General features: G+C 44.1%; 1 protein-coding gene across 1 annotated transcript in view; it reads right to left on the minus strand.

Moving 5' to 3' along the window:
- Positions 1–4,526: 4,526 nt before the first annotated feature.
- The window catches only part of PANX1 (pannexin 1), a 44,555-nt gene continuing 23,860 nt past the window's right edge, over positions 4,527–25,221 (minus strand). The window contains exons 2-5 of the mRNA XM_090267843.1: positions 22,586–22,725; positions 8,562–8,787; positions 6,771–7,433; positions 4,527–6,202 (exon numbers count right to left, since the gene is read on the minus strand). Coding sequence (XP_090123969.1) covers positions 6,123–6,202; positions 6,771–7,433; positions 8,562–8,787; positions 22,586–22,725 — 1,109 coding nt within the window. The 3' untranslated portion in view covers positions 4,527–6,122. The remainder of the gene's footprint in view (positions 6,203–6,770; positions 7,434–8,561; positions 8,788–22,585; positions 22,726–25,221) is intronic.

Here is a 25,221-nt window from a genome sequence, read left to right on the forward strand (position 1 = left end):
GCATGTACCACATTTCTCTATCTATTCATCCACCGATGGACATTTGGATTGACTTTACCTTTTAGCTATTATGAATAATGGTTCTATGAACATGGGTGTATAAATACCTCTTCAAGACCCTACTTGCAATTCTCTTGGGTATATATCCTGCTATGGACTGAACTGTGTCCTCCTGCAAAACTCATATATTGAAGTCTTAATTACCCCCCACCATGTGATTGTATTTTGAGGTAGGGTCTTTAGGAGGTAATTAAGGTTAAGTGAAGTCATAACGGTCCTAACCCCAGAGGGGATGAGCTTGAAGAAGCGGGCAGGAGGTGAGGCCTTGTGTGGCCTCAATCACAAGTTTGTTCTTTATCCTGAAGTCCATGAAGAGTCCCGAGGGATTTAAAATGGTGGTGGAGAGGTGGTGGAGACTGTTGGCAAAATCAGACAGATAGACTGACAGGAATGAGGAAAAGGTTTAGACATGGTGAGACCTTTAGAGGAACTCAGGAACAAAATGACCAGAGCCTGAAAGATATCACTGGGAATGGAGAGAGCCCTCAGAAAGATGCTAAGGAGGTTATACTACATGATCAGAGACAGAGCGGTTGGGATTTAGGACAACTCCCATGGCAGGTACCCCTAAGGTGGCCCCCATGATCCCCTTGATGCTCATATCCCATACAATCCCCCACCTCACAACCCCTAAATGTGGGAGGGACCTGTCTCTTGCTTCTAGGCAACAAAATATGGCACAGGTGAAGGGATTGCACAGATATGATTAATTCCCAAAGCAGCTGATTCTGAGTTAACCCAAAGAGAGAGTATTTGGAATGGCCTGACTCAATCAGGTAAAAACCCTTAAAAGAGGGCCCAGGCCCTACCTGAGGTGAGAGCCAATCCTATGGGCTTGATGACAGAAGCAATCATGTTAGAGAAACCCACATGGCAAGGAACTGTGGGTGGCCTCCAGCCAACATCCCATAAAAAGAAGTCAGACGTGAATTCTGCCAACAACCTGAGGGAGCCTGTGATGTGAATGTAAGCCATCCACACCTAGAATGCAGCCCTGTCAGACCCCGAGCAGAGGACTTAGCTCAGCCACGTCCAGACTCTTGACCCAAGACACTGCGAGATAATCAAGGTATTTGTTTTAGCTGCTAAGGTAGCAGTAATCTGTTACCCAATGATGGAAAAATGAACATAACTCCCAAGGTGCCTGCAGTGCCACCCTAGGAAACAGCTGGGGAGCAGGAGGAGGCAATGAGAGAAGTAGGCAGGCCAGCAGCGTCTCAAAGCACCTAGTCCATACTCCGTCCTCTCTAAGCCCAGGCAAACAATCCCCAATCAGAAAGCATGTGATTTCTGCTTTAGAAATGCCAGAATCTGTGGGCCCTTAATCAAGGCTTTCTTCCTTTAATTACTGCCAGCTGGATTTCACTAAGTATCATGGAGCCCACTGAATTTGAAGTACCCAGCAGACAGGAATGAGCCTCAAGATATTTCAGCACTCATCTTCACTAAAGAGAAGGCAAGGAATATCAAGACACATTCTTCGTTCCTCACAGAAGTTTTATTTAGGTGGACACAATAGTGAAGAACCAAAACACTGTTTCACACCTATCTATGGACACCACAGCCTCAATTTTAGCCTTTCATCCCTCCTTAAATGAAGTCAGCATGATCTGAATGCAGATCTTGGACAGCTGACTTACATGGAAACATGAAATATAATAGTGATAACCACCAAAATGCAGAGCTTTTAAAGCCCTTGTGCTGATCACTTTCTAAACCATGATATGTCCTCATCCTTTGATTTTTTTTTTTTTTTTTTGTGGACTAGAAGCCATCATTTTTACCAAATGACACAGCAGAAAGAACACACATGTTTTTCTTTAAAAGTGTTGAAGAAATTTAGTCATTAAAAAGAATTGAAATTACCCCTAGAAGCACCACTTTACAGAATACCATTAAATTGTAATTATGATGCTTTTAAAAAGCCAACTTGTCAAAGACAAGCTGATGGCATCGGTTTCTGTAGGGAACACTTGTGACACTGTAGAACTCTACAAGGATTTTCCTCCTCTGGTGGGTAGGGGGCACACACTCGAGGCATGAGAAGCCTTTATAACTTTCAGGAACTTGAATAACAATTATTGATCAAACTGCATGCTTTAAGTGACAAAGTATTTGTACTGCTCACAAGAGAACCAAGAACACAAAACATTTCCTTTAAAGCAGGCAAGACAAACCAACCACAGATTAGCATTTATGATATTCCACAAATAACACATCATATTTGCCAACTTTTTTTCCCCCAAAGTTTTCACTAATGAAAAATAGAGCCAAAATGCCAATAATTGCTAGTTCATCTCAGTGCCCTGAAAGATGAAACCTGGACTACTGACAACTACACATTTCAATCAACAATTTTCCAGCTTATTCTGGAAAATTACAGAGATCGGGACCTTTAAAAGTTCAATTTCTCTAATCATTGTGAGGCAACATTGAACTTGTTTTGAACTTGGAAAGCGATCATGACTAACTCCACAATAAAAAGCTAAGAACTGTCACTATGTATATGTGGAAACCTATTCACCTGCAGAAATAGTTCCCTCTCCATCACGATGCTAAACGAGCCTCCCTTCCCCTCTCCTTCAGAGAATCATCTGCCTTTTAAAATCAAATCACAGTTGCCAACAAACTGGGATTTACCATACAGTGTGTTCGTGCATTCAACAAATATTTGAGAATGCCTACTATACAACAGTTTTTGTTTTAGGAGCTTGATGTACAGCAGTGGATAAAAACTCCCACCCTCGCGGGTCTTCTGTTTACCCTGGACTGACAATAGTAAAATAAACCAAACATGAGCACATTTTAAAAGGTGTATAACCATCTGCCTCTAAGAGCTGAACTAACGCTCCCAGGAACAAGCCCCCAGGGCCCTGCTGTCCCACCCGCCTCATTCTTGGGTAGGAGAGGATACTCAGTGAACAGGCTATTTCCACAAATGAAGCAAGAACATCAACAAGACCCACCATACAAATAGAAGTTTCTAGCTTTGTGAAAGAACCACTACACAGTAGAACAAAGTCTTTTACAAGTGTTAAGCCACCAGCCTCACATTCTAGGGAGGCTGCATGGGGACAACAATTTGAATCTGGAATAAGATAATACCTGGTGACCAGAGAACAGTGGTTAATGCCAGCTGCCTGATCCAGCCAGGCTACCTCCTCCAGCTCACTCTCGTAACTGAGTTTCAAGCCTGACTCTAGAAACTGAAATGAGCTACTCAAAATGTACACCTCACTCAACAATCAACATACAGCTGAGACTCAAGTGTTTCCACAAAGGAAGCGGCTTGGCCTTAGGCCTTTAAAGCACAGCTTAACCTGGCGCTTGGACTATGATCCCTGAGGGTTTCTTTTGTGTTTGTGTATATCTGAAGAGAAGGTGCAGAGCTTAAAAAAATATTTTCAATGGAGTTTGTAATCTGCCAAAAGCTTAAGAACCTCTGCACTAGAGCGTCTCTGCCTGTCCCTTGGTAAAATTATACATGCAGTTGGTCACTGCGTTCAGAATGATGGGTCCCAGTCCCAGCGGCAACACGAGTGTTAAGAGTCTGGTTTAGAGGCCTCCTGGTGGTTTACTAGGAAGACCTGGGCCAGAGACAAGGTCAAGCACAAATGGGAGTAATCATTTAGGATCTGTTTGTCTCCTTTTATAGAACAATGAATGACTCCTCATCCTCAGGAATCTGGCTCCTCAGAAGCAGTCCTCTGAGCCAGTAACTCACCATGGATGGACGGGATAACTCTCCTAATAACACTTTTTTTCTAAGCCGAAATATATGCCCAGTCATCCATACCAGCGTCCTGGTGCCATGACTGCTGTTCATGGGCAGCTCCATGTGCCCCATTGGCTTGTTCCCCACTACCCCCTGCCAGGTAAGGTACAAAAAGTGATTGGAGTGATTGGAGCTTTTACTGTTCAAAATCAACATCTATGATATGGTTTTGTTCAAGCTTTAGTCTAGGGAACATGGAATGAGAGCCTCTGGGAAAAACTTTAACTAGACTCTCAAAATCATCAGGAACATAAACTGAGAAAGAAGAAAACAACATGGTGTTTCCCAGGAACACAGAGCATTGGCTGTGAGTTTTCTGTAAGGGCCTTTATTGTGGCTACTCTTCTTGGTACCTGCCTCTCTCCTCACTGCCTTTTACTAGACTCTGAACTCCTCCAAGATGAGGACCTGTCTCATTCCTACCCATGTAGTCAGTGACCAGTGAGGTCTGGGACATCCCAGACCCTATCAAAGCTCAGAGAGAAGGAATGGGGAAATGAACAGAGGCCAGATTTTAACTCTGATAAGAGAATTACACATGACAGGACTTAAGAGTTCCTGATCTCCTAAATAATATATCCACTTTTACTGCTTCAAAATACAAATTAGGGGCAGTCTATAGAAAAGATGAGGCTTTTTTTTGGGGGGGGGGAAGCATATCATAGAAAAATATATTTCAGAAATCTTTTCAAATTATAAAAACTAATGAAAAAATTGTGATCGAACATCTCAGATACAATGATATAAATATGTAACAAAATCGGTTATTTATGTTATTGCCATTTCCACTACAATGGTAATAAATATCAAGTAATAAGAATAATTTAAACCACTGATTGCATCCTTGGAACCATCACAGAAGTACACACATACACACAAAATCTGCTTTTGGGAATAATCTGAAAAACAAAGAGCAGCTTATATAACTTTTGTTTTTCACAAAACAGTCATTAGATCAGGTCAATAACTGTCCCTAAAGCCATATGTAAACTTTGAGGTTCCTGAGGATTACTCACTTTAACAATGTGTTAAACTTCTTATGAATAAAAATGAGGAGGTCCACAGATGTCATTTTAAAGAATTTTGTATAAAATATAAATACAGCTACGATGCATTTACATGGTCAGAATTGGTTCAAGTTTTTACATATTCTGAATCCACCTTAAATGTTTATGAAATAATGTTTGAATTTATATTATATGTATACCTATTTGTAACATTTATTCTATAATTCTCCACCAATGTTAGAATATTCTTCCCAAATGGGCTCAATTCTGACACCATATGATTCTAAATTAAAATACATTCTTAAAAGATGTGCTTAATTATAAATAAAGTAAACTGCTAAATTGTTCTGGCCCCAGGCATGCCATATGGCAGCTGTCATTTATATGTTCTGATCATAATAGGCAAAATGTCCCTCACTTTAAGCATTCGGTTAATTTGTTTAAGGAACATCTGTTTCAAATGCTTTTGCTAATAGAGGAATGCACTGAAGAACACCCTTGGGGAGTGACTGAATTAACCTGTTCTGTATGTTCCGATTTCCCCACTGGCTCTTTTAGAAGCATTCTTTCCTGTATAGAAGTCACAATTAAATATCCTTTAGACTCTATCTTATAAAAGTTTTCAGTCAGAGCAGTGCTTGGGCCTGGGCCTCTCAGAACAGACTGCGACGAAGAGCGGTCAGAGGGTCTCAGTTAGTCACGGCTCACAGGCAGCAGTGTAAGGAAGCCAAGTGTGCAAGACCAGGGCCCAGCATTCCTCCCAGTGTAGGATGAGACCAAGAGCAGGCCCACTTCTGGGTCCACAGCGGTGGAGGTTTTTCTTACCCAACAGTCATTAGGGTACGTAGGAGACCCATATTAAATTGTATGCTGACAAGCTTATTATTACTTCATAAAACAAAACAAAAAATCTCCTGAAGTCCTTGCTTTCCAGTAGCTCTGAGTCTCATCACACCATCTATACAGAAAAGTGTTTCTTTGAGGCACCAAAAGGGCTACTGCTCTTACTTTGATTAGTCTGACCACTTTTCATTTGATGAGAACTTATATACTTGCTGTGGTTTACTAATCTCTGCATTGCTTCTCAAAGGAAGTTCATGACTGGTTCTCCCTCCACATTTTGTTCATCGCTGTTTTCATTAGGGACTCCGTACGTCGTGTCCTGTCACTACCAAGAACCATTTATTGCATGCAAACCAGTTGAAATCCGACAGAGGCGCTTTAACCAAAATGAATCCCACGTCACAGAAGTCATGGATCTGAAGTTCACAAAATAATCATCAGCAAGAAGAATCCAGAAGTCTCTGTCGAGCATTCCCCTCTCCATTATTTGCTTTAGTTCCACTGTGTATATTCGGATCTGTCAAAATGGAAAACAAATGTCCATGACAGAAGGCACATAGCAGGAACCATTAGCACAAATTAACTTCTCTTCTGCTGTAAATCTATCTCGCGTTCTTTGCCTTGCCAGGTGTTGCTTCTGAGCCAAGTTTCATTGCACAGTAAAGTTAGGTCAGGGCAACAATTAAACCAATAAACTTTCATTCCTTTTTAAAAAGAGACAGAGAATGAAATACAAGAGGATTAGAGGTACAGGAAGGAAAGGTACTAAAACATGAGAGAAAAATAAGCAAGAATGACGGCAAGGAGGAATGCTTGAGCAAGAGGCAGAGTATGAAGCAGAAAGAATGAGGAGAAGAACGAGAACAGTCTAGAGAAGTCACAGATGCTTTCCTTCTTTGGAAATTTGGGGCAGCCCCAATTCTTTCCCTCTTTCTCCTAGTACTGGAGGGTTTCACCTAAGACCACATTAGGAAAATGGTTTAATGCCCAATGGTGGGCATGGCAAAAACTGTCAATCATTCATAAAGGATTGCTGCAAAGGCTCTCTGTGGGTTCCTCAGCCAGTCCCTGAAAGCTAACCTTACCTTTGAGCTCTGCCATCTGGTTCCCCTGCTCCTCTCCCGTCATCTCAGCCTGCTTGACAGTTTTGCCATCAACAGTGTCCACCTTGATCTTGCCGAGGCTAGTCAGGAGAATTGTTGTGTCGATATCCTGACAACTGCTTTTAATATTCTCCAGTACCTTAAGACACTTGTATGACTTGAGTTCACTTATATTATCCTCCAAGAAAAGGTTGTAGAGGCTTAAGTCATTGTACCCTTGAGACTTGAAATGCAGAACATCAAAAGTGGGTAGGATTTCATACACTTTGAGAACATCTGTCTTCTTCTGCCGCCATGGAACAAGCAGCGTGTAGACAACCACGGGGACCAGCAGAACATAAACCACGAGGTTAATGAAACTGAGCAACTGGAAGATGCCACCCGCAATGAGTTTGCACTGCAACTGATCGGGGATGGTGCTGTCATTTCTCAGGATCCCTGATTTGATGCTGCAGGGAAACTCATCCGAGAGGGAGGAGAGGCTAAAGTAACAGCCCAGGTAGACACATGCTAATAGTATAATGCTGAGTGTTAGCACCCGGCAGCTGATATACTTGACAATTAAAGTATTAGAGTTTTTCTTTGTCACCAAGTACTGTTGCACAATTGGGAACTTGAAGTGGCTTTCAGGTCTCTCCCACAAACCGAAAAGAAAAAGAAAAAACAAACAAAAAAAAATTAATTGAACCCAAGACCATCAAGTATTAAAGACATGAACACATTCAACAATATCACCCTAAAAATCTCAAACGCCTTCCCTCCTGTACTCCTCTACTTGTAACTTAAGTACAAGAGAACAAAATCAGTTTTTTTTAAAGAATGAAATGCAATAATAGAACACCTTTCCCCTTAATATTTTTTAAAAAATCTAGTTTGTTAAACGAGTTATTTGTAAATTCTTAGAACACCTGGTACCTAGTAAATGTACATGTTCGTTAAGTAAATTTGATAGTTCTTATTTTTCTGGTTTTTTTTAAACTATGATTTTCTGCTCAAGTGTGCAGAATAAAGTAAAAATGAATTTCGCAGCCCAAGCAGAACACATGTGCTTCCTATTGGTAAGGGGCGGGAAGCAAACCGCTAGTGGGCGTGGGCTCAGGCTGCAGGCCTGACAGCTCTGGTTCAGGTTCCATCTTGCTCACTGATTGTTATAGGACAACGATTTTATCTGAAAATAGAGGGTTGTGGGGGGCGGAGATAAATTAATGTGCTTAGCTGAAAATGATGCTCTGAGAGTTAAATTAGATAATGTACTTAGAGAATTCAATATGGTACCTGGAATATATTAAGGATTTTTAAAATAAGGGCTATTATTATAATTACTATTGCTAATAACAAAAACCAGAGGAAGAATGTGAAAAAGGCAAGGCATTGCCTACTCATTCCCCATTTCCGTCACACCTGCCCAGTGGCCATAATCCTCTGGGCTTCCCTATTAAGGTGGAGGTCAAAGCAAGTAGGCTACACCTAGTACTGTAACCTGTTACCTCTACTAGAACTGCATTTTAGAACATGAGATAGTGATGCTTCACTCAACAAGGGGAGGACTCTTGATTGTGAGCATAGTGCTGGGACATACAGGTGGGAGTAAAATTTAGGGAGAGTGAGCCTTCCTGGCTCCCACAAACTGTCACCAGGTGGATGACGCCCACCCTGCCCCCGCCCACCCCGGTCTACTGGTAATGGGAACCTGAAGCCCAGATTGGCAGGAAAAGGGCGGAGAATGCGTGCACTACAAAACCTGGCTTGGTTCCTGCTGGGGTCTAAGTTACCTTTGCCCTATGTTCTCATTAGGACCAGAAGGAACTGTGCAGGGACCATCTCTCAGGCTGTGGTCATGCACGCTTTTTGCAGCTTCAATTGTGCGGTTGTAAACTTTGTCAAGTTCTTCCATGATGAACTTCAAATCTGAGCAAATATGCGGAGCAGCTGCAAAACGCCAGAACAGGGAGGGCAGGTACAGGAGGATGGCGAACAGTAACAGGATGTAGGGGAAAAACTGAAACACAAGAGAGCAAGTTATGGGCTTGAAGACCTCCCCCACTAAAGTCACCTGACCATGTTAAGTGCTGCCCTGGCTTCCTCATTTTGAGACAAACGTGGGTGTCCATGTCACTTGTGGAAATCAGGCTCGTTACCTAATAACCACTTCTTATGGCTAACTTCATGTGTCCAGGTAAGATTTGATACCAGTTTCTCCTTTAACTGGAAATAACTGGCCACTACATGGTGAAACTAGGTGTCTCCTCTAATTACAGAAGGAAAAAAAAAAAAATTACTTGCATGTCCTTTTGAGTAATCCCTCAACAAAATCCCAATCAAGGAAGAGGTGAAATGCCTCAGTGGCTTCTGCTAGGGTTTTGTTTGTTTTTGTTTTTGTTTTTAATTGCTGTGGTTTTAAGAAGGTCATTAAAGCTTAGAGCTCTGTCCTCCCTAACCCTCATCTTGGAATCTGAGAGAACGACACAGAAATGCATAACTTTGCTCAAAACATAGGAAACAAATTTAGGCTTCAGTGATTCACTAATCATCCCTCCAACAACTGAAATAAGCAGTCAGAAATCACAGAATGAGGAACAAACCTTCTATATTTGGACAAACCTGAGCACAACCCAACACCCTCATTTACATACACAGCTGGATAATCTCAAGTCGGGAGAAGCCCGACAGTGTCAGGAGGAGGATATCCAGATGTGGATGTATGTGCAAAACAAACAGGGGGGTTCAGAAGTTGGTGAGTGAAGAATGCCCCATAACCAGATCAGTCGGGTGCTCAGGAAGGGTTTAGCCTCAAGAGAAGATGCAGAAAATTTATGAACTACGGTCAGCTCAGATCTAAATTTAGGCTCAACTTACTGGCCTTGGGCCATTAAGGGTCAGAGGTCATTGAGCCTCTGACCCTCAGTTTCCATATCTGTAAAGTGGTCATGTAATACAGGTATTATGAAGATTAAATTAGATAGTTTATGAAAAATGCTTAGTATGGTGCTTGGCATTTAATAGGCACTAAAACATACCAGCTAAAACCAACAAAGGGCTATGCAATGGGCATGTTACCTTTAGCCTTCACAATGACAATAAAGGCAAGGCCTTTATTGATGGCTGCATTTTGCAGGCGGTGAGAGGTCCGCAGCAGTTTACTAGCTGCAGAGCACCAAGCTGGTGACAGAGCCAGGATATGAAGCCTGGCCTCTGACCCCAAAGCCATGCCTTTTCCACCATCATACACTGCCAATTATTTTACTTCTCTGAAAACTTATCCCTACCTTTGGATGGCTCTCTCCCCACAGTTCCTCGGAGTTATAAAACAGGAAGAGGCCCAGAACTGACACAAAACCTCCACTTCACACATCTCTGGTTGTGGGCAGCAGCGAAGAGGGTACAGAGAGTTCTTGAATACCCCTCACCCAGCTGTCCCCACTGTTAGCATCTTATATTTCCATGGTGCACCTGTCAATACTGAGAACCCATCAGTTGCACATTACTGTGACCTAAATTCCAGACTTGTACTTGGATTTTCCAGTGTTCCCATGATTGTCTTCTTCCTGTTCCAAGATCCAGCCCATTAGTTGTCATGTCTCCCTAGTCTTCCTGGTTCTGTGACACCTCCTCTTTCCTGGTTTTTCATGGAGAATAATATTTTTAAATGCATAAAATACTTCAAACAATTTTGCATGTGATTCTGTATTAACATATTTGACAGAATCTAACAGATGGTCTAGCAACAGCCACTGTGAAGCAGTGAAGGGGAAATCGTATTTCAAGTTATCTGTGATTTCTGTGGATAACAAAGTCATAAGTGCCACTAATATGGCTATGGATTGTGGCACACTCACCAACACACACACACATACACACACACACACATTTTTTACTGTTAAATTTTAGTTAGAAGTGCATAAAAAATAAAGCAGATGCGTGTTTTCCTATCCCAGTTACAAACTCCCTGATACCATCAGAGACCACAGGTTAGGGGTCCCTGCTGCAAAGGAAAGAGAGAAATCCCTCAGGTGGCTCTGAACTTCCCAAAGCCCTCTCACCAACACAGCCACTTCACACAGGGGCTCTGGCATGGGATGGGGTTTCTCAAAATTGTTAACCCAACTTGCTACAATGTCGCACAAAAGAGGCTATGATTAGCTGAATTTGGGCTGTATAATTCAGAGTTGGCTGCAGTGAGAAGCAGTGTTCCTTCAATCCTTGCCCACTCTGAAGGGTGCTCTATAGTATAAAAATGTAACTGTGTGAGGTGGAGTTCATGCTGCTCGCATAACCAAAGGACCCAGGCACTTTCTTTGGGAATCACAGAGGAAACTATTTCTAACTTGGGGATGTGAAACATTTTTACAGACCACTTTCGTTTCAAAGCTATTTGAATAACAATATTTTACCTCAAGCTGTTCTTCTGAATTAAAAAGTGACTGTTCACAGTCTGTGGCAATTCTTCTAAGATGCCCACTTGGTGCAATAAGTAATACCATAGCGCAGTTCGGCACAGCTTATTGTGATTAAAAAGTGAATGTTTAAAGGTATTATATACTGGGTGTTTGATTTCCCCAAAAATATCCTCGTACCTTGATTACCCCTTAGAAATGTAGTTGAATGCCTCCATTTCTTGGTTTTCTCCAGTGAAACCTCTTTTATTCCCCATCAAAAATAAAAAGGTGACTTTTAGTGAATCTGTAACATGGTGGTATTCAAAACAATTCAACTAAAATAGGCATAAAAAAAGTATTAAATCATAGTCTTTAAAATCCTTTTATCCAAATAAGGAACATGGGAAAACTGTTCAGTGTTATGACTGCATCTGCTGGACGCGAGCAGCTTTGCTTGCAGCTCTGTCTGCTCCAGATCAGGTCTGAGATGCTCAGTGTCCCTCCAGGTGGCGACTACACTGTTCTGCATGACGGCCATGGTGGCATTGAGCTCCTCCAATGACAATGAAGCTTCTGAAAGCAATGTGGAACCAGCAGTTGGCACAATTTTTAGTCTATCTGTCTTAAAAAAGTATGTATTTTTCTGAAAGGGGCTGTAGTCAGAACAACAGAACCCCCAGAAAGAAGGAACCACGGAGGGGATCCAGCATAACCTCCCTCTGTGTTAAAATCCCCTCTACCTCATCTAAGGCCAAGAACTGCCCAATTAGGCCTAAACAACTCATCCCTGAAATGTATGTGATCACATCTTATGGGATTAAGTGCAGAAGAGTAAATTCATTCAAAAACATCTTCTGTGCACCTTGAATGTGCCAGTGCTTCTCAACCTTCCTAATGCCGCGACCCTTTAATACAGTTCCTCATGTTGTGGTGACCCCCAACCATAACTAAAGCATAGTGATTAATCAAAAAAACAATATGTAGTTATATGTGTTTTCCGATGGCCTTAGGTGACCCTGTGAAAGGGTCGTTCGACCCCCAAAGGGGTCGCGACCCACAGGTTAAGAACCGCTGTGCACTAGGCAGTGGGCTGAAAGCGTGGCCCCACAGATGAGGTGTATGGAGTCTGCCCCAGGCCAGGTGAAAACAAAGCTAATAATTAACCAATCAAAACATAAAAGTGATGACCATAAGATACGTAGGTACTGAGGGGATAGAGATGTCCTTGGGGCCCTGGCCAATGTGGCTCAGTGGGTTAGGCATCATCCCACAGAGCGAAAAGTTGCCAGTTCAATTCCTGGTCAGGGCACATGCCTAGGTTGTGGGTTTAGTCCCTCGTTGGGGTGTGTGGAAGAGGCAATCAATCAATGTATGTCTCTCTCCATCTCTTTCTCCCTCCCTTCCCTTCTCTCTAAAAATAAATACATAAAATCTTTAAAAAAAGAAAAGAAGAAGAAGAAATGTCTGTGGGGAGGTCAAGGAAGGCTCTATTAAAGAGGTAACATCTGCGCTATGAGGAAAAAAAACTCATAAAACATTTTATATTATATTAAGATAGCTCAAATTTCACCTTCTCTGTGGCCCTTTGGACATCATCTTTCCTCATCTTTCCTCTGCTGGAGTTGTTTCTCCTTGTCTGTTTGGTGAATCCTCACCTGTCGGGGCACCAGATGAAATGAGCAAGCCCACAGTGAGGGGCAGTCAAAGCTGAGGCTAGAAGGGTGTATTAAGTTGAATGGCATCCTCCTCAAACTCATGTCCACCTGGAACCTCAGCATGTGACACTATTTCAAAATAGTCTTTGAAGATGCAATTAGTTAAGATGAGGGCATACTTAATTAGGGTGGGCCCCAATCCAGTGACTGGTGTCCCTCTTAGAAGACCGTATGAAGACACAGAGACACCCAGGGGAGAAGCTATGTGAAGGAGACAGAGGTAAAGTGATGATACATCTACCAGACACCAAGGGTCACTGGCAATCACCAGAAACTAGAAGAGAGGCAGTAAGAGACTGTCCCTCTGAGCCCTCAAGAAGACACCAGCCCTGCTGACCCCTTGAGTTCTAACTTCTGGCCTCCAGAGCTGTAAGAGAAGGCATTTCTGTTGTTTGAAGCTACCGAGTTTGTGGCAATTGGTGACAGCAGTCTTCAGAAACTCACACAAAGAACAGGGACTGAACCATGAAGCCCTCGGCCTCCCACTATATGCACAATGGGGCGCCACTGGTGGACGGCGTGATAAAACTGATTTTAGAAAGACCACTACAGCAGTGGGGAAGGGAACACACTGCAGAGGGGAGAGACCAGACAGGAAGTGATAAGGCCTGAACTAAAGTAGCAACTGTGGGAGAGGGGAGGGCGGATTTGAGAGCTACGTGCAGGGGAAACACACCCTTCACTGCACACTTGGAAGTGGGGAATGGAAGGGGGAAGAAGTGAGGCTAATTCTTGTTAAAATCAAGAAACAAGAAGGAACAAACTCAGTAGAAATGAGCAAGATGGAAGGCAGACCTAAGAAGATGAGACATTTTAAACATGAGATACCCATGGTCAAGAACATCTTGGTACATGGACAGTAGGGTGGGGATTGACTGTGGGAGAAGGGATGGGGTGGGCAGGACGGGGGAGAGCAATGGGGGGAAAATGGGACAACTGTAACAGAACAACAATAAATTAACTATAAAAATAAATAACATCCTGGTAGACACATGTAGTAGATAACTGAAAATGAAAGAAATAAAGCTGGCTGGCCCTCTGATTGAGGATTTTGCAGCATATAGGTGGTCGAAGCCAAGAGCATGGCCAAGAGCATCCAAGGATAATGTGCGGAAGGAGGAGACAAGAGGAGCAGGGAGGGACACAAGGCCCTATCACTTAAGGGCTGGGCAAAAGAGAATTGAAGAGATGGGAAGGACTGGGCAGAAAGTAGGAAACAGATAAACCAAGAACAAACTGTACTGAGGAAGTGAAATAAAAAGATGCACAAGATGCTTGTTCTCAGCTCCATGATGTTCAGATAGTAACCCGCTTCAAAACAGTCCCACATATAGATGTCAAGAGTGCGGGGCTACCCAAAAAGGCTAGTGCATCCCATGAGCGGCTGACAGAGGACAGAGGAGAGGTGGTATGCCCTTTCACTCTGCACTCAAGGGAAGACAGCCAAGGCTTTGTGCTGGGTGGTGTTCTGTGAGGCACCTAACATAAGGACAAACCTGGAAGAGAGAAGATGGCAAGCAGAGCATTTGTGTGTGAAAGATGAAAAAGACACCTGTCAACAGAATTAGAATCAGTTTCAAGGAAGCACAAAGAAACTTTGCTAAAGAGCTGTATGAAAATGGAATGAAGTGTCTTGTGACGCAGGGCGTTTCCATTCAACGGATCAGCAGGAGGGCTGTAGTACTCTAGATCAGGAGTGGGCAAACTGTCCTGCAAAGGGCCAGACAGTAAGTGTTTGTGAGCGATATGGCCTCTGTGGCAACTATTCAACTCTGTAATAGTGTGAAAGCAGACACAGGCATTGTGCAAATGAGCGAGCATAACTGTGTGCCAATAAAACCATTTGCAGAGACAGGTGATGGGCTGCATTTGGCTGGAGCATGTACATTGTAATTTGCCAACTCCTACTCTGAACCCTTGCTTCTCAATTTCAGTACTGCCTGGGAACCTGTTAGACATGCAGGATTCAGGCCCCATCAAACCTACCAAATCTGAGTCTATATTTCAACAAGCTCTCTGGTGATTTGTGTGCACATAGAGTTTGGAAAAAATGGGTCTAGATTAATGGTATCCATTAAGGGAATCCAAGCTGAGCCAATAGCATCAATAGTCTTCTGAAAGTGGATAAAAGCAGTACTCTGAGCATTAATCTGACAGGTTCCAGTTCAGGGTTTGAATGGCATGCAGGATCCTATAGTTTCACACAGATAGTGCTAAGGTTTGAAAAGCTCTGGTCCAGCAGCTTCAGGGGACCCTTCCAACTACGTTTCTGTAAAGCCACTTAAGAAAAATAAAGAAAAATTTGACAACTCTGTTAATTTTATTTTCTTGTTCTTATAGTTTGTTTGCTTCTGTTTTTCAGTAACAGACAAACAAATCTGCTTTTCTGTTTCAGAAATAAATCTTGCCTACCAGTTGCCTTACATTATGAACTTGAACTTGATAAAGAACAGAACACCTCCAAAAAAGGCCAGTTAACCAAAAGTCCTAAGGCGCCACCTGCTGGCATCCTTGAATGCACCCACATTTGCACAAAAGACTTCCCTTAACGGGTACCAGACCACCAGAAATCAATGGGATGGGAGAGAAAGGGAGGAGAAAGAGGAAAGGAGAATGAAAGACGTAAGTGGGGAGAAATTATAGTCTTAATTATATCACTGCCATAAACTCTATGCTGATGATAAACGCATTTAAATATTACATGGAGTAACTTCTTTGGGGGTAATTTGGGTCTCCTGGTGTTCACTCTGGCATCAGAACTGAACTGGGAAGGATGCACATAAATCCTGTGCCTCTCACCCAGAGTCAGATGCTCCTAGAGAACTACGTCTGGTTCTGAACAGGACATAAAAGCCACCTATTCCTCCCCTCCCCTACATGTACGTGTTTTGCACACCCACCATGAATTGTGCACTATCCCAGCTGTATGCTGATGAAGAAGACCTGGGCACGGTATCTGCTTGTATGGATCTAAGTCCTAGAAATAAACAATCAATGAAATAAAATTAAGGCAAGGAATTAACATATCCCAGGGTGATTCAGGAAAAGCGCAGATGCTCTGGGAATGTACAACCAAGCAGCCCTGACCAGAATGGCGTGCGGCTGGTGTTCTGCTTAGCTAGTACCCTATTTTAGGATCTGTATGTCTTAGGCAGAGTGTGCAGTTTGCTATCCATGCCGTGGCCCTACGATCTTATTCTTAGAGGATTCACATTGACCCATGTGGCTCTGGAAGCAATTTGAACTGGCAAAAACCTTGATTCTAGAGGTTCAGAGGAAGCTGCTAGGTGGAAATGATATTTGAGCTCAGACCAGAATAATACAGAAGGAGTTAGCCAGATTTGGGGGAGGGAGGAGGGTTGTCAGGGGAAGAGTCATCAAAGCAGAGTATGTTTCAAACAGCCACAAAACATGAGACCCGAGGGAAGTCAAGGTCCCTGGAACACATGGGTGGTGAAGTTGGGTCTAGAAGTGAGGCTGGTGTGCTTCACAGAGGCCAGGGGGAGAGTGAACCTGGTTAGAAAAAATGGCTTGCTTTCTAAGAGAGAGAGACATTTCTTAGGGATTCGAAGCTTTTTTGTTTCATTTTAGGGGAATGACAGTCAGACAGGCAAGAGACCACCTGTGATTATGTGGAAATGGAGAGCAGGAACAAATGCAGCAAGGCTACAACGGCTGGCCGGGTGCTCTAGAGTGGTGGATGTAGGACTGAAGGATTTCTGGGCTATTTACAAAAGCAGAACTGATCGGACTCGGTGACTGACCGGGGAAAGGAAAGGAGTCAAAATGTCTCTGAGATTTCTGGCTGAGGTCACAGGTCCCAGCAGAACAGGAAGGGAAAGTGAGTTCAGCTTTGAACAAGTGTGGGAAGCACACAGCAGACTTTCAAGTGTTCAAGCTCAGGACACAGCTGGGTGTGTGGATCTGTAGCTCAGGAGAGAAGGCTGGGTTGAAAATAAAGAGACCTGGGTGTTGATGACATGTGGGAAATGAGATTATCTAGGGATAGGCTGAAGCAGGAGAACTGAAAGTAGCCTAGGATAGAGCTCCAGTGGACTCCCAGCTACTCAGGGAGGGACAGAAAAGAAAGAGCCTTCCAGGGAGACTCTGCCCCTGGAGTGGAGAGAGCACCTGCAGGAGGGCGTGGTCCACAGAACCAGACTTCAGAGAGAGGCCAAGTTGGATGAGCCCTGATGAGTGAGAATTAGTTTCCTTGTTGGTGACCTGAGAAGATCAGTTAAATGCAAACAAACGAGGTAAAATGTTAACAGAAAGAGCCTGCAGAAAAGAGACGCAGAGGAGAAAAATGGGGGATGAGGATTCCTTCAAACAGGGATTGGGGGCATCTAGAACACAAGCGGGACACAGAGGGGTCCAGCCTTTGGTCAGGAGAAGGCGCCCCTTCCGTTTATCACACGGGGTGGGGATGGGGAGGCTGGCGTTGCCATGGGGACATCAGGCAGGGCTGCTGGCAGGAAGCTGCAACGTTTTCAGGTGGCGGCTTCCATTTTCTCTGAAAGCAGTGGGGGAGGGCCCCAGAGGGCAGGAGGTGGTGGTAGGGAGAGGGACGCCCTCATTTGATTCCAGGTTTCATGAACTCAGGGCGAGGAGACCACGGGAATGAATGACAAGTGGAAATGAGGTGAAAGTTCTTAGAGATACGACAGAATGGTGAGCCAGATGTGTCCTCTGGGAGGGCACAGACCTCACCTTGGGACAGAGACATCTTACCAATGACTGAGGGGGTGAGGATGATGTAGCTGCGTGTTGAGTACATCTCAGGAGTCGGGATTTTACATGAAAGATGGGCAGCAAGAATGAGCAATGAAGATATGGGAAGAGGGCACACATCTTCACACCCACCCTGAACTAAGGACCTCCCGAGTCAACAGTGGGTTCTGTTCCTGGAAGCAATTCTACTGGAATGACCCTCTGTGGGTCAAGCCGAAGTTCACCACCTGGTAACTTTCACCCACAGGTTAGAGTGCAGACTTCTGAAGCCGTGCAAATTAAACATGCACCCTTTCACATGTGAAAAACATCTGCAATCTGCCACTTGCTCTCCCACTATTTGGCCATGGGACCTTGGACAAGGCATCAACTGCTGTGGTCCTCAGCGTCCCCTCTGTGAAATGAGAGCCTGGATGGGATGACCACACTAATCTGAACAGGCATGGGTCCACTGAATGTGGAGAAGCCAAAAGAAAACCAAGAGGAAAGTTTCTACACTTGAAGAAAAATCCAGCAATCCCACATCTGGGCATCTGTTCAAAAGAACTTAAAAAAGAGACTCAAAAAGATATCTGTACCACTATGTTCGTGGTGGTATTATTCACAATAGCCAAGAGGCGGAAACAACCCAAGTGTCCATCCGTGTATAAATAAAATATGGCATATAAATATAATGGAATATTATTCAGCCTTAAGAAGAAATGGAATTCTGACATATGCTATAATATGGGTGAAACTTGAAAACATTTCACTAAGTGAAATAAGCCAGACACCAAAGGGCAAATATTATTATTTGATTCCACTTAATTGGGGTCCCTAGAGTAGGCAAACTCAGAGACAGAAAGTGGAATGGTGGTTGCCAGCAGCTGGGGAAGGGGAAACAAGGAGTTAGCGTTTGATGAGTGCAGAGCTTCAGTTTGGGAAGATGAAGAAGTTCAGATGGATGGTGGCGATGGTCACACAACAATGTGAATGTACTTAATGTCACTGAATTGCACACCAAAAATGGTTTAAAAGGTACATTTTATGTTATGTATATTTTGTCACACACACAAAAAAAAAAAATTGAAAAAGAGGTCAGTGTGAAAATAAAGCAGATGTGATTACCGAATCTGGCCTGGCTCAGAAAGCCACAGTAACATTCAAATCCTCCAATTAGGCTGTACTCTGGCTCCCTCTCTGTCCACCTGCACTGGGTTCCTAGGGCTGTCAGAACCCAGTCCCACAAACTCGGTGGCTTAGAGCAACAGGGCACGGCAAAAGTAGGTTTACAGTTTTGAGTATATGAAACATGGAGTTTATTCTTGTATTATTACTTATTGTATTATTTTTCCACACAAACAACTGTAAATCTACTTTTCCGCCTCCCTGTATTTATGCCTCCCCCCACCCTCAAATCTCCAGAACCACAGTCCACTGCCTACCTGACACCCCCTTGGGCCATGGGCCATGGAGTATCTCTGATTTCACGCATTTAAGCAGAACTCTTTGGTTTTCCTCCTAAACCTTCTCCTTCCCCAGACTTCTTCAAAGCAGCAAATGGCTCACCTTCACCTAGCAGCTAAAACCTTGGCCATGTCGTATCTTTGACTCTGATCTTTCTCTCTTCCTCTCATGTCCAATCAGTACATCTTGTTGGCTGCATCTTCTGTGACACCCCAAATCTGTCTCCTTCCCACCAACCCTACTGCTCTCAATCACCCGAGCCCAGGGGACACCACACTGCTGCTCGGGAGCCAAGTCCAGCCACAACCAACTGTGCACATATCATCTCTCTTGGCGGAGTTGAGTAGTTGCAACAGTGACCACGACTGGCCATGATGAAAAACTTTGCCCTCTGGCCCTTCATAGAAAGGTTTGCTGGCCCCTGGTCTAAGCATCAGATATCACCTTGACTGTCCTTTAGTGCAATCCTTTAGTCAGCAATAAAACACCAGGTGCTTTGATTGTTTGTTCTTTGCTTTCTTGGCATTTCCTGACCCTCACTCCGTGCCAACCAAATGGCTCTCTCCCTGCCTCTGTTCCCTCCTACACACCATTCCTGAGGATTAACTCCTGGAAATGCCATGTTCACCCTGCTCAAACACCTGCAATGGCTCCCACTGTCTCCACCATTCAACCAGTATACCTATTTATTTTTTAAAGGTCCTCTATCACCTGGCCTGACCTTCTACAGTTGCCTAAGACCCCACTGCTCTCCAACAGGATAAACCACTGCCTTCCCCTCTCCCAGGAGGTGCCACGCACCCTCCCCAGTTAGTTCCCGTCAGCCTCTTCTCCACCTTTCTTATTTTCATCAGCATTTGGATATTTGGATATGTTCAAAAGGCTCTCATACTAAAATAATCTTCCTAGACCCCAAATCTTCCCTCTAGTTACCATCTAGCTTGTTGCTTTCCTTTCTAGGTCAGAGATTTTCTCAAGAAGAAAAAGAAACCTAAAGACAGCGTCCAATTTTGTTTTCTCACCTGCCATTTACCCACTGCCATCTGGTGCCAACTTCTCCACTGAAATCACTCCTGCCAGGGTGACCAATGATTTCACCAAATCCAGTAGGTTTTGTTTTGCCTCTATTGCACTGTCTTCTCTGCAGCAACATTTAACAGAGTGCACTGTTCTGTCTGAAAACACTCTTCCCTTGGCTTCCACTCGCTCCTTTTTTCATTTAGCATTCAGTTTATTCCTTCTCAGTGTTTTCTTTACATATTTGTTTTCCCCACTAAACAGTGAGTTCTAGAGGAAAGAACCATGTCATGTGTGGTTCTCTGATAACAAACATACTAGAAGATACATGGTAGGCCTTCAATCAGTGTTAGCAAAAATCAACTCTCTGCCACTTATAGTTTTCAGTTTGAGAATTTCCATTTTCCTGTGAAATTCTTCATATTATCTTCATTCTTTGAATATAATATTAATGATTATTTTAAGTGTGTGTCTGATCAACGTATTATCTGCATCTCCTGTAGGTCTGTTTCTAGTTCTGGTTTTTCTCTTGGCTTCTTGAACCCTGCTTATTTTTAATTGAGTGCTGAATAGTACATGTGAAAAACTGCAGCAAGAATCTGAGTCTCTGGATGAAGTGACCTTCCTTCAGAGAGACAGATTTATTTTTGCTTTCAGCCAGCAGGTAGGCTGGAGACACTGACAATCCCATATCTCCCTCATTCAGAAGGTATTGAAATGATTCAAACCAGGGCGTTAGTCCCTCTGAGGACTGGTTTAATTTTGGATTACCTCTTACTTCTCAGCAATGGCCTTTCAAGCCAGGGCTGTTGACCAGGATCCTTCCAACTTGGGAGGTCTTGACTTTTTTGTCTCCAGCTCTATGAATTTGGCTAGAGTTCTGCTCAGACCCTGAGCCAAACTTCTATCCAAACAACCTAGACTACCACCTCCAGAAAGAGTTCAATGATCTCTCACTAATACAGGAAACCTAAGGCTTGCCCACCCATGTTGCCCTGTAAGATCTCCCCTTCCACCCTGCAGGAGCAATGAGAGTCCAAAGACCTGATTCTAGGCCCACAGCCAGCAACTAGTTCTGTGACTCCTAGGCTTGACCTTTCAAGGTGCCCTTGTCCTTACATGTAAAATGCACCCCAATCAAAATCTTTGAATTTCTTCCTGCTCTAAAAGTTTTGCAGTCTCTAACCTTTCTAATGTAAGGACAATCCCAAGCTATACATTCTTCTTTTGTGACTCTATCAATGCCCAGCCTGGAGACTGATTACCATTTTCCATTCTCATAAGAACATTATAACAAATAGACTTAAACTATAATAGTGTGGATTTAGATTTGCAAACAAAGTTGTTCAATTTCTGGAACTGTGCCCTTTCCTACTGAAGATCCTTATTACTCATTGTCCTGGCTACTAAGTCCCGCAAAGCTGATGAGGTCCCAACTAACGCTAAGGCTGAAAGTCAAAGGGAAAAGCCCGACCCCAAGGAAGAGAGTCATACAGGGCATCACTGTGACTAATGGCACAGAATAGATAACATGAGGGCAACAGGCCCGAGTCAAAGCCAAGGACATAAATTGTTCTTTTTAAAAAATAAGGATGCTGACTATGTTGGCAAGAACCCAAGGCAGTGGAGAATCAAACGACCTTTAGCCTTTGGCTTTCAGACGCTAAAATACCACGCTTTCCTCAGTGCAGAATACCAGAAGATACACAAACGTTCTATCTGTTTTCATGATGGACGAGAGGACCAGTGGTTGAAAATAATGACAGGCTGAAACAAAGTCCTACTTTCATAAATGCAGAGAAGACCTAATGGAGCATCTTCATTATGCACAGAACATTGTCCTGCACAAACCTGCCAGCTCTACCCCAAGTTGCGCATGGCCCAGCCTCTATGTACCCCACAACCTTCACCCTATCCCTGACCACAGAACTCCTGGCCTGTATTGCTTCTCTATGGGACACAGGTGTCTCCTGGGTAGTGTCTCCCTTTCCTTGTGGTATCTGCACCCATCAGAAAGCAAAGGCGTTATCACTGGGCTTCTTGATGCCTCAGTAACACACCAACTAGAAGAAAATGAACTCTGTGTTGGTCCTTACTTTTTCCAAGAGACCATGTGTGTGGTGGAAAAGGAGAAGCCAAAGCTATGTTTGGGTCCTCGGCCTGCCGCTATCTGACAATGCTCTTTCAGGCATTGAAAATATACTGAGATGCCACTACAGGTCAGACACTCTGCTAGGCATTAAGAATACAAAGGTGACTAGGACACATGATGTGACTGCCACTATGGAGTTAAAATCCAAAAGGCAGCCCAGTTTCCCCACCTGCTGAACGAAGGTGCTAAATCAATTATCTATGAGGTTCCTTTCTATTTTAAAGTGCTACGGTTGTACAGCTGGAGTTACAGCCCTTGTTGGTCATATGTATCTGTGTGGCATGGACTGGTACAGCCTCTCTGGGCCGCAGGTCCCACAGCTATAAATGCACAGGTGAAATCTGAAAATGTCCCAATTACCTTATGCAGGCACAGTGGAATGTTCACAGAATCACCCTGCAAAGGCTGCTTCTGCTGAACAGTAGCCCAACAGTAAGAATCCACGAAGGCAGCCTGACGCCAGGAGAAAGAAGTTGGGGAAAAGCAGCTTATCTGTGTACCTAAGAAACAAAAACAGATCGTTCCACATGCATGAAAGCGCAGTGCCAGGACCCATTCCACCCCACCTCACCCTCTCCCTGCCTCAGGTTTGAAGTGTTAGCTAGGCCAGGGAGCACTGCCATAGGAGAAGCACAGAACTGAACGAGAACACCCAAGTCTGTAGGAAAGCTGAGTATTTCAGAGTCTTTCGGCCAATGCTGGTGATGATAGCAGATTGCGCTCAGTTGGGGAAAAACTCTTGAAAGAAGTGAAACCACCATAAAAAGAAAAAGGGAGCAGGAAAAGAACCAGAGCCAAAATGTACACAGGAAAACATGCGTAGAGTTCATTCCCTTTGAGGTGAGGATTGAGAAAGGGGAGGGAATCATAGGAGAGTCAGTGCAGACAATTAGACTAGAAAAAGGGCCTTTTAGAACAAATAAACAGAGAACTTTTAGCCCGAGGAGGAGAAGGATGATGGAAATTTGGTAACACTTGGCTGGATGACAGATGAGCAGTTTTCCATCTCCTCTAACAAAAAAGGCACAGGCTGAAGCTGCAGCCCAAGTGGTTTGCATTTGGAAGGCAGAGGCTCTAGATGGCAAACCTCTAGACAGGGAGGCAGGCGCTGGATGGGGAATCAGGAGAGCTGGGTCCTGCTGGAGGCTCTGCTGTTCACTTGCTCTGCTGGGAGCTCAGAACTCAGCTTTCTCTGCTGCAAACTGGGGACTACATCACTCTGCCAACACCACCATTACCTACTACCTGGAAGGCTCTTCATGCTCCTGAGTGCCTATGTGCTCCTGACTCACACAGGCCATGTGGGAAATGGGCTGAGACTTTTGGGGTACAGGGCTGAGGTGTGTGCTTCTCCTTCACACCAGGCAAGGCACCTGGCACTAAGCCTCTCTTGGCAGCCCCGAGCCAAGCCCTGCTTCCCTGTCCCATTAGGCATGCACGGGAGTTTGTGTGTGTGTCACGGGCACAGGGACCAGCTGCTGAGGCCAGGAGCAGTACCCTCTCTTCTGCATCCTGTGCAGTGTGAGAGAGTGCTAAATGCTTAGGCTCCGATATTAGCTGTACTGAAACCTAACTACCACTCACGGCTGGCTGAGCTCAGGTCATCTGACCTTCCAAAGCCAGGGATCTCCAAAAGGGCAATGAATTAATGTCTACATTCTTAGTACAGTGCTTGGTTCCCAATAATTGCTTAATAAGCAGTACATTCTTCTATACAAAGTAACTATTAATGTATATTCTGTTATAGCTTTAAAGATTGGGGGCGTGCCCATCATTCTCTCTCCCCTTCCTACAGAGAGGGGACAAGAATGGCAGAAAGACCATGAACTGGATTTCCCTAGTCCCTAGGACATAAAAAGCCTAGGAGGACCCCCTTCATCTAGGGAGGGGTGGCCTTTATACCTGTGACAGGAGAGGGAAGTGATGGGGATGCTGTCCAGAGAGTAGATTCTTAGGTGGTGATGGGGGCAATGGGTAAGGTCCTGAGCACCCCCTTTTTTCCATCAGGTGCCTATATGTCCATAGACATTAAGAAAGGACTTCTCAGGAACAGGAGTAAAGGAAGGAGCAAAGCAAGAGGGTGCAGGGGGACCAGCAAGTGCTGGGTGCTGCAGCCCTATACCTTCACCCAGGGCGTGACAGCTCAGCATGTCTGAAAGGCACCCATGTCGGGATGCTCAGCTGTTGCCATGAGGCTAGGATGTTTGGGTCCTGGACCATCCTGATCCATCTCCAAATGTATGCCCACATCCTTTATCTCACTTATTCTTCAAAATAATATTAAAAGGTGAACAGGTGTTTTATATATTTTCCTAGTAATCGTCCCATAAGGAAAGCTTCCAGTTTTCCCTAAATTATTCATCCTAAAGCTCAGCTCTGATCTTGATATTCCCTTGGCTCAACATTTTTTACAGGTTCTCCATTGCAAAGTGTATAAATCCAGACTAATGCTCCAATTCAACCCAGTTATTGTTGTGGTTTGCACAGGCCTGATTCATTTTTAAATCTGTACCTTTCCTCACATTATCCCCTCAGCCCAGGGGCCCTCTCTCCAATACTTGTTTGTTAAGTCAGTGCCGCTCCATGACCACCTCCATGGCCTATCTTTCAAAACCCACCTCAGATGGTCACCTTCTCCATGAAGTTTCTTCCTCAATGAGCTCCCAGAGCCCTTGCAAGCCATTAGAAATATGTAGATACACCTTCAATCGTGCTGTATGAACATGCAGATATGTCTTATCTCCTCTACTAAGATTTCAACTCTTGGCCAGTAGAGTAGATGAAGTCAGTTCTCTCTCTGTCTCTCTCTCCCTCTCTCTCTGTCTCAACTTCACACAGCACCCTGTCTCAGTGTTCAAGTATCTGTAAGAAATCACTGTCCCATTTGATAGCTGAGAAAACAGCCCCCTCCCTGACCTGCAGCGATCCTCAGTCCAGAGTCCCAGGCTCTGCCTGCTCTACTCCACTGCGTGTTGGCTGAATGAACACTCTGATTT

This window comes from Furipterus horrens, unplaced genomic scaffold (assembly GCF_987537825.1).
Source record: "Furipterus horrens unplaced genomic scaffold, mFurHor1.1.pri manual_scaffold_2, whole genome shotgun sequence".
NCBI lineage: Eukaryota > Metazoa > Chordata > Mammalia > Chiroptera > Furipteridae > Furipterus > Furipterus horrens.